Consider the following 9,801-nt stretch of genomic DNA (forward strand, 5'->3'; position numbering starts at 1 on the left):
GCATTCTTCCTGCTAAACAACTTCTAAAGGCTGCCAGTCATCCAGCCCTTCCTTGTTCTGACTGTCCCCCATGGAGCCTCTGAGCCCGCCACTAAAACACGCCACCAAGCTTGAATTGTAACACATCCAAATATGATTTTCACGAGGAAATTTCTAGTACTCTCGGAAGGAGTTAAGCTGCTCTGGACCAGCACGGCCACGAGTGGACAGTCACAACTGACCTAATTGCCTGATTATGTATGCTCATGTTTCAGGGTGCCCACTGCTCAAGCAAAAAACCTGGTACAGCCTGTCAGTCAAGCTATCCAGATTAGGTACATCCACATTCACAGCACATCACCTGCTGTCATGTGGGCAAAGCTCAGAGAATGTATTTGGTTAAATATGTAATGTTTCTTTGCCCAATGGCAAAGGTCTGTACGAGCTGGTTGCTTTGTGGGGAATCATCCAAGGTAAAAATCAGACCATCCTCAAACACTTGAGATCTTTTAGTCATGGGCTTCAGCTTTAGTCATCAGCCCACTTGACGTGTCACTGCTATCCATCTCAAACAGATCTATTGACGTTTGACGATAACGCCGACCGATGATTAATTCTACTCTACTTAATTAAAAAAAGGGTCCGGTTCCTCAGAAACAAACAAACAAAACCTCCAAAGGAACACTCAGGCAGACGAGATAGGGAGATAAAATACACACTTCAAACGACAAAATAGGAGGTGAACCAGTTAAACAGGGTGTGAATAGTTGCATTAATCATATATATATATATATATATATATATATGTAATATGTGTGTGGATGTGGATGTGACGGACCAAGGGTGACAAGAAAGAGGGAGGGGGGAAGGGGTCAAGAATAACGATGAGGTGGGTCTGGTTTATTAGGGGGGTGAAAGTATCCGTCTGAGTTGTCCTGCAAGCCGTCGATCTCGTCTTCGCCGGACGACTCGCCGCTGAGGGGGTGGTCGCGCTCCTCGGGGAGCTGCTCGTCGCCGAGGATCTCGAAGTCGTCGAACGGGTTGTCGGCGGGGAGGGCCGCTCGACCCAGTCCGGCGCGGCCGAAGAGCTGATGAGCAGGGTGCTGGTCGGCCGGGGTGGGCCGGAGGGTCTTGGTGAGCTGGCCGACCGCCGAGCGCACGCTGCCGGACTCGGAGGAGTGGCGCAGCTGATACTCGCCGATCTCCGGCTGGTGGCTGTGGATCGAGGGCGAGCGGCGCTTCTTGATCGGGTGGGCCGCGGTGATCATCACCATGCCCACCGCCTCTTCCCGCCCGATCGCCGTCTGCTGCGCCTCGCCCTCCGGATCCGCCGTGCTCGAGTACTCCCCGATCGCCTTCGCCTTCGGCCCCGCCCCGTCCACTCGCTTCGCCGACAACATGCACACCCCAATCACTAGGACTGCCATGCATAGCCAGATCATCAGTAGGACTGTTGTCCGGTAATGTGGCAGCTCGTGGAGATAGATCAACGAGTTGATAAATCCACTGCCTGTGTATCTGAGAAAAAAAGAAAAAAAAAAGAAGCCCCCCCCCCCCGATTGTTAAGACCAAGCCATTTTTGAAAATGATCCCTAGGGATTTGCTGGACTTACGTCGCAAACAGCACGGGTACGATGAGCGTTGAGTCGTATACCTTGAGGCCTAGAGGAAAAGAGGGGGAGGGTCAGCTGGGGCTTGTTGGAGGAGGGGAGAGGTGGATGGGATACCTCGATTGAGACACCAAACCTGGAGGACGCCGGTGAGGATGAGGAGGATGAGGATGAGGATGGAGAGCGGATGAGCGAGGTCCTTGGGCTCGCCGCGCTGATGGTCGAGGCCGTTGGAGACGAGCTTGACGTAGCTCTTTGCGAAGATGAGGGTCTGGCCGGCGAGCAGGCCGGCACTGCAGCCCCAGAGGAGGCCGTCGAGCTTCATCATGGACTGGTCGGCGCGGCTCAGCGACCACTTCTCGATCGCGCCTTTCAGCCCGCCCCTCAGCCTCTGCTGGACGGAGAGGGCCGGCGCGAGGAAGCCGGTGGTGCGTGCCAGGAAGCCGCTCCGCGACCGCCGCCCGCCGCCCCTCCGCAGGACCATCTCGACGTCCGTGTCCTCCTCCTCTCGGGACACCCGGCTGGCCTCGAACGTGCGCTTCTCCTCGATCACCTCGTAGCCGATGTTCGCCAGCCAGAGCACCAGGGAGGTAATCGTCTCGAGCAGGACCAGATGGGCTATCCAGGCCGGCCGCGCCCAGAGCGCTTCCAGCGTCGAGAGGGACATGTTCGCCTCCTCGTCGATCCCCGCCTGGCGGATGTTCCCAAAGCCGATCACCCCCACGACGCCCAGTATCACCACTAGCGTGCCGACCGCATCTAGCGTCGTGATCTTCGTCCCCAGCAACCATCGTGCAAATAGAAAGTTGAAGATCAAGGAGGCGGATCCGAGAGGTGCAACGTATTCTGTCAAAAATCAAGTCAGTTTCGAACCAAACGATTGTTTCAACAACAACAACAAAAAAAAAAAAAAAAAAAAACAGCTACCTGAGCGCATGTACTGCAGGGCAAGCGTGCTGCCCAAGACTTGGGAGAGGATGTAGAGCGACAAGCCGAGCAGCCAGAGGGGTCTGAAGCAGGATTTCCGGGGGGCGAGGGGTGGGGCAGCCTTGGCCTGTCTATTGAGGTCGAGTTTCTGGAGATTGATGCCGAAGGCGTTGAGGATGGAGGAGGAGATGGTGATGAGGAAGCCGATGAAGAAGTAGCCGACGGTGTACGAGTTGTAGATCGGCCCGGGGTCGACGAGGATCGAGGCCGGGGATGTGGTGTTGGTGCGGTTGATCTGGGCCATCGTCTGGTTGATGGTGTGCTCGGACATCTGCTAGGGGGTCGTGGGGGCTGCGTCCGGTCTGCGCTCGCCGGGGTGTGATGGGGGTTGCTAGTTGCTGCTGGATGGATGGATGGATGGTGAATCGGTATCCAAGGCGTCAGAACAGATGCGTGCTGGGCGTGGCAACCATCTGTCTCCCTGTATGCTGTGTGTATGTTATACTTTCGTTGAGCTTGGGCGGTGGGGTGCCTGCCGCTCTCTCGGGGCACACCCACTTCGGCCCGGCAAGACCCGCCATAGTAAGGTCGGCGCACCGCCAGGATTCTCCGGCGGCCGTCGCGCGCCGTTCTGCAGGACAGGAGACAGCTGTCGGCATGCTCCCACATCTTCTCCAGACGGCCTGGTTTAACTGTACCGGATACCACGCTGCGGATAGCCATGGCACCAGTCTGCTTGATGCCCATGCACCTTTTTTGGTAGCCTTGCAGATGAGAACTGTCAGCAGAACAGACCAACCCACAGCGTAACATTAATCTATCAAAACAACACAATTTGATAGCAAATTAAATATGAAGCTCAAGATCTGATCGCCAGGTCCAAACCCAGCTACACAGTTTTGACACAACTTTGAGCCAACGTTCTCATCAACGCAGTGCGAGTGTCACGAAAGCATTCTGGCCCCTCATCTCCAAATGATGACTCCAGCCTTTCTACAGTATTCTGCTGGTGACCACATCGAATCTGACTGGGCCTCAGAACGCGGTCCAAGATTGCTTGCCCTGCAGATCCTGGTGATCAGACATGCTGCTGCCACGGCTGAGACGGCTAGGCTGAGCCTCAATAATAAGAGAATGGGCCATCTTCAGCCTGGCCTTCACAACCATCCTCCTCCTTCAGCAAAGTGGGCCTTACCAACAACGCCCCACCCCGGTATGTACCCAGTCCGGGGGTCGGCGGAGAAGCTGGCTGGAATGAGTCTTACACCGAACATTGTTTGTGACCCCACTGGGGAAGCTGGTCAGTTCGGGATGTTCCTAATCGGCTGGTTGGATGTCGTGTTCGAGCGTTGTAGTATGGACTGTGGCTGCTTCTTTTGGATGTCCAGATGGTTTCTGCTCGCTTATTCGACACCAGCGGAGTTTCCTCCCGAATTGGGTGTGTGACGTAGTGTCATGTGACAGGGGATGTGACAGCCCAAGAACCCCAGCCATAAAGGAAGGAGGATGGTCAACAACGACCACCACCACCACCACCGCCACCAACAACCACAACCACAGAAACGATGAAGGGCTCAGCATCCCCACGAAGATCCAAGAGCCTGTCCTCACACCACCCAACCACCACCAACAGCCTGCCCTTCTCACTCCACCACCACCAGCCACCCCCACAGTCCATCCAGTCACTCGACCTACCACCCATCTCACTCCCCTCCCTCTACTCAACCCTCAACAACCATCTCAAGCTAGTCCAAGTCAGCCTCAGGCTCATCAACAACACAAAAAACCACCACCCCAGAAACAGCAACAGCAGCAGCAGCAGCAGCAGCAGCAGCAGAAGCAGCAATGCCAGCAACAACATCAGTGGCAACAGCAACAGAACCAGCAGGAGCAACAGCAGCAGCACCCCACCCGCCAGCCCAGAGCACCAAGACTACGACTACCTCCGACTGCTCTCCTTACTCGTCAAGCACGAAGACAGCCCCACTCTGGACTCATTTCCTGGCAGCCAGGACGACCAGCAGGCTATCGACCAGCGATTCCCACTCGACGTCTTCTCCTCCTCCGCCCCAGAAAACACCACGCTCCCCAGCCTGACCACATTCGTTCACCAAGTCACCCATTACATCCACCAGCTCAAGCTCGACCTCTTCTCGACCCACCAGATCATCTTCAACTCCCCCGACTCGCCCTGTCCATCCCCCACAGCCACAGCCAGCCGACCGAACATCTGCGCCTCCCTGGCCGAGCTCAGCCTCAAGCAGCCCCTCGACCGTCTGGCGGGCTGCCTGCCATCGATGCTCCCCGACCCCAACCAGCTCGTCGACCGGCTCACGCTCCACTCCCAGAAGCTGGACGAGCTGCTCTCCCAGCTCTCCTTCCTGGCCCACTATCCCGCCCGCCTGCCCTGCCTGCCCCCGATCCTCCTGCCCGACGCTCTGCTCCTCAAGTCGGGCCACCAGCGCGCACTCTCCTTCAACCAGATCACCCCCGAGATCCTCAAGGCCTTCCCCAGCCCACACAGTCTCAGACAGTACTTCGCCGACGAGTCCGACCGTCTCGCCTCGGTCCTCCCCGCCATCCCCTCCGGCCTCTCCGAGTCCCTCGGCCAGACCTCCAGCCAGATCAGCTCCGCCCTCCGCGCATGCAAGCAGGAGGCCCAGGCGGTGCTCCACGACGGCGAGCTGTTCATTCGCGAGGAGGGCGAGAAACTCAAGGGATGGGTCGACTCGGAAACCGAGAAACTCAGACTCGCGCTCCAGATGGGCGCGAGCCGCTTGCTCACCTACCACGAGCTCCCCGACGAGTGGAAGAATAACCAGTTCATCGTCAAGGGCTACCGCTTCATCCCGCTCGACAGATGGCACCATCTCTTACTCAGCGGCGTCCAATGGCACAACGAGACCAGTTCAGTTCCTCAATCATCTCTCCTTCTCAGCATCATCACCTCCACATCATCTACTGACTCGTACTACCCTTCACTCACAGTCAACATCCACACCCACTTCTTCGGCACACTGTCGCTCTTCTACCTCTTATTCTTCCTCTGGCCCACCACCCCACACACGGCCCCCGACAGCTCGACGCTGACGGACCGGGTGATCAGTCTGATCTTCCTCGTCTGCGCCATCAAGTGCTTGATCTGCTCCACCGCCTGGCACCTCTTCTCCGGCTGCGGCACCCTTGGCCCGTTCCGAAGACTCGCTTGTGTCGATTGTCGGTCCCCCCCCCCCCTCGTCTCCATCCCGTCTCCCCATCCCCCACACTCATCCTCTTTCTTTTCTTCCTCTCCAGATGTCGGCATTTCGGGTCTGATTGCTGCCTCAGTGATGAGCATGGAAGTAAGATCTTTTCCCTCCACACACACACACAACTCAGACTTCGAGACACGTCCGTTCTGATGTGGGTTTTTTGTACGTAGTATTATGGATTTTACTGCAGGCCGGAGCTGGCAGCCTTGTACATGTCCTTCACCGTCGCCATGGGTATCATCGGGATGATCCTGCCCTTCCAGCCCTTCTTCGATCGCCCGGAGAGCAAGGGGATCCGGATCGTCTTCTTCGTCTCCATGGCTGGCTCGGCATTGATCCCGCAAGCACACATGGCGTACCTTTACGGCCTGCGCGAGACCTTTAACTTTTATTGTCCGTCTTCTTCCTCTCTCTCTCATTCCTGAATCTTCCGTGTGGAAACGAGTCTCTCTGAAACCGGATATTTCGTGTTGCACTCTTTAATTGATGGGGCGAGTAGCTCCGGCATTACCGTCGGTGTTCTCGTACCTAGCCGGCCTGTTTTTCTACGCGACCAACTGGCCCGAACGGATCCGGCCGGGCTGGGTGTTCGACACCCTGTTCCACTCGCACCAGTTCTGGCACGTGGCCATCGTCGCCGCCATCTGGCTGCACTGGCGCGCCATCGGCATCATCCACGACTCCGGCCGCCACGCCTTCTCCTGCGCCCTCCCGCCCCCCTCCAACCCCTTCGCCTCGTTCAACTACCCGCCCGTCTCCTCTTGGCCCTCCGTGCTCTCTGGTTGGCTCTTTTGATCCCCCGTCCACCCATCGTCGTCGTCCCTCCCGCACACAAACACTCGTTTTTTTCATCAGCTCTTTTTTTATCCATTGGCCTTGGTCTCCGACAGTCACTGGAAGAAGACACAGCACTACCAAAGTGCAGTCCGATTTCTCTCGCCCTTAGACCATCACACACACATACACACTCTCTAACTTATTTTAATGCACCGGATCGGGCCCTGCCTCGACACTCCATTCACTCGTTCCCCCTTTACATGTACCTACCCTGCGTCTTCGCGCCCTCTCCTCCCCCTCCGACGCTCGTTTCCGCGCGCCCGCTCGTTCGCCCGCTCTCTCGCCTCGCACATCCCCCATTCTTCTTCCTTTCCACGCTCGACTGCTGTACACAAACTGCTATTTATTATCCCTAATTATCGTCGTCTTTCATTCGCCCCCGTCCTCCCGTCTCCCTGCTACTTCTGCTTCCGCAAGATCGGCGTGTGCTATCAACAACGTAAAACCCCACAAAAAAACAACCCATGTTTTTTTGCTTCTGCTTCTCTGTGTTTGTTATCTCTGTGCGTTCTCTTTTTTATTGTACTTCAGACATACGTGGATTCCGTCTGGCCTCCGTCCCCCGTTTTGTTTTTCTTTGTGCACACATGCATACTCACAACCCACATCTGCTAGATCCTCCACGAGGATAGATCTGCATAGACACATTACATATAAACATATATAGATTAGATACAAGATCTATACACTTATCAGCAATACTTTTTATCTGTGTACATATTTATATATTCTAGCGCTTCTTTACCGCATCTTTGCTCTTCAAATGAAATATAGATTATTTTATTCTTGAGGGTTCTCTTTGTGGCCTGGAAACTTGCATGGAATGAATGGATTGAAGCTTGGGCTGAGCGTGATCATGGGCTGATTTGTTGTGAAGAGCCTCTCCTTATCAAGCCTACAACAATAGGGGGTTTCAAACATGGTGCAGGTCCTGTTTCAGGAACCCCCAATTGACAAAATCAGGGCACCTGCAGCACACCCACCCAATTTTACCCAAAAAACATACAGAAATAATTTGAAAATTCATTTTGCAGGAACTTTGTTTTCCTGAATTGGGATTCCTGAACTGGTACCTGCACCATGTTTGAAACCCCCTAATGCTTATGCATGCTAGTACGTGGAAAGTCTGTTTTGGGGATGGGGCTTTCATGGCTGATGGATGACTTGTGCCGCATCTGGGCGACCTGCACAGTTGGGGACACCGACCCAAATGGGCTAGATTCTTGCAGGGAAGTCTTGTTCTGGGGCGCTGGATCACTTCTGGGAGTCTCCCCAATCATAACAGCAAGCCGGCTGATCAATCACTACTTTGTGCTGGCTGTGGCAGGTCAAGTCCAGAAGCTCAACCAGGGCGCACTGTGGATGCTATTGCGTGTGGTTTTTTCCCTCTTGGTTGCATCTGAAGCAGGGGCACCGACCTCTCCCTAAAACCCACAAGGAAAAGACAAGGCAGGAGAAAAGAAAACACGAGATGCGGGGACTCTCTGGCTCAAGTGCACCCTGAGAGGAGCATGATTCTTCTAGAATTTGTTGGCATAAATTCACCGCCACCAATAAACGTCTTGTTGGGGTTTTGAGTTGGTGGGATGACTTGAGGACTCTCTCCCAATGTCCAAGCATCCACACACGGTGTGGTGGTTTATATGGGCAGGCGTGGTAGAATGTCCACTCGGCAACAGCGCAGGCGGGAATGCACAGAGCCGCTGAGCGCAGAGTGCATTTCAGGGACATAAGCACTGAGGATGATGCCTGAAAAGCATGCTAAGAAAGCTTAGGGAAATTTGCACACAGACGGAATGAACAGATTGCGGAACTTGGATTGGATAACCGGGCTGGAGCGGAAAGGCAGGGCTGGACTGCGGCGGACAGAAACTTGTGGACTGGTAGCAGCGGCGCGTCAGCAGGTGAGCCAGAGCAGCCAAAGTGGGTTTCACCAGCGGGTGGAGCCGGGGCAGAGGTGTTGGCAAGAGCGGGACTAGACAGAGGGCGTGGGAGGCCAAGCATCAGAGAGGAGCAGAGCCTGAGACAATGACAAGCGGGAAAGCGGGCAGAGAAGACGGACTAGTGCGGGAAAGTGTTGGATCTGCGGGATTGGGTGGGAACAGAGATGCGCATGGAGGGAAGGAAAGGAGTGGAGGTTCATTCTCTTCTCTTTTTCCTTTCTATCATCTTACTTACTACTTATCACTGTACTTACACCTTACGGAGAAACGGGAGTAGTGAAAAGAGTTTCACGTGACCTCTACTTTGCTTATGGATTATTATTGCGGAGTGCAGAAATTTACTACTTGCGGATTGTTATGCTATAGATCAGGCTCAATGTGGAGCGCTGAAGGCTAGCAGAAAGTAGCAGTGTGGAGTTGAGACACTGATAATCACTCAGCCTGGGCCCATATATTTTTGAAGAAGGCGGATAGGGGTCATTTTTACCCACTAACCAGCCTTTATTCTCACAAGGGATCCACTGGGAGCAGTTCTACCCCCGTTCTCAAGCTGTAACTAAACCTGAGTGATTGGGAGGCCTTCACCCTTTGGAAACATAGGCAGGCAAATTGACCAGCATCAGTTCCTCCAAGAATTATGTACAGCCATTAATTCTTGGGAGATATGTTTGACTGATTTTGGTTAAATGGATCATTCTAAGCAAGGGATACTTGCAGTAACTGAACGGACCTGTTCTGCCGTTTCTAAGCATGGTTCTGCACGGCAAATCACTCCAATAGGCCCTGCTTTGCCATGGTGTTGATGCTCACTTCTGAACTCAAAATTTCACCATAGTGACAAAGAATCAAATCTCTCATGGACATCATGAATTGATGACAACTCAGAAACAAATGAATCAATAGTTATAAATAATGAACTCAATATTTAATCATGACTTCCATCCTCTCTCTCCAAGCTCACAATCAAATCATAAATTGAAAATTTATTTTACCCATCAGGATATCACAGTGAGTGGGTGAGTTCCTGTCAAGAAATGAGGGCTTCCTGGAAGTGATACAGAGCCCCAAAAGCTAGATTTCCTAGAAAAAAACATATACTTTATGGGTCTATATCAACAACTGCAAGCTCCCAGATAATGATGTGACATGAGGTCCTCCAGTGGAGGAATTCCTTTCAATCTTGGACCCCCTTCCAGACCCAGATCTGAGCCAAAAAGTCCAGATTTTTGCAGGTAAATCCTAGATCACTTCTGG

At 53.9% G+C, this 9,801-nt stretch overlaps 2 protein-coding genes across 2 annotated transcripts; one reads left to right on the top strand and one right to left on the bottom strand.

Annotated features, from left to right (window-relative positions):
* Nucleotides 1–851: 851 nt before the first annotated feature.
* PtA15_1A470 (uncharacterized protein) lies at nt 852–2,847 on the bottom strand (the record flags this gene model as incomplete). Its single annotated transcript, XM_053165501.1, has 6 exons — nt 852–1,314; nt 1,378–1,497; nt 1,593–1,641; nt 2,286–2,435; nt 2,517–2,643; nt 2,740–2,847. The coding sequence occupies 6 exons, from the start codon at nt 2,845–2,847 to the stop codon at nt 852–854; spliced, it is 1,017 nt and encodes a 338-aa protein (XP_053016686.1).
* A 1,234-nt stretch (nt 2,848–4,081) lies between these two features.
* On the top strand, nt 4,082–6,562 carry PtA15_1A471 (uncharacterized protein; the record flags this gene model as incomplete). Its single annotated transcript, XM_053165502.1, has 6 exons — nt 4,082–4,270; nt 4,442–5,423; nt 5,505–5,732; nt 5,811–5,857; nt 5,938–6,160; nt 6,267–6,562. 6 exons carry the CDS (start codon nt 4,082–4,084, stop codon nt 6,560–6,562), a joined length of 1,965 nt encoding a protein of 654 aa, XP_053016687.1.
* Between the last annotated feature and the right edge of the window lie 3,239 nt (nt 6,563–9,801).

Source organism: Puccinia triticina, chromosome 1A (genome assembly GCF_026914185.1).
Source record: "Puccinia triticina chromosome 1A, complete sequence".
Lineage (NCBI taxonomy): Eukaryota > Fungi > Basidiomycota > Pucciniomycetes > Pucciniales > Pucciniaceae > Puccinia > Puccinia triticina.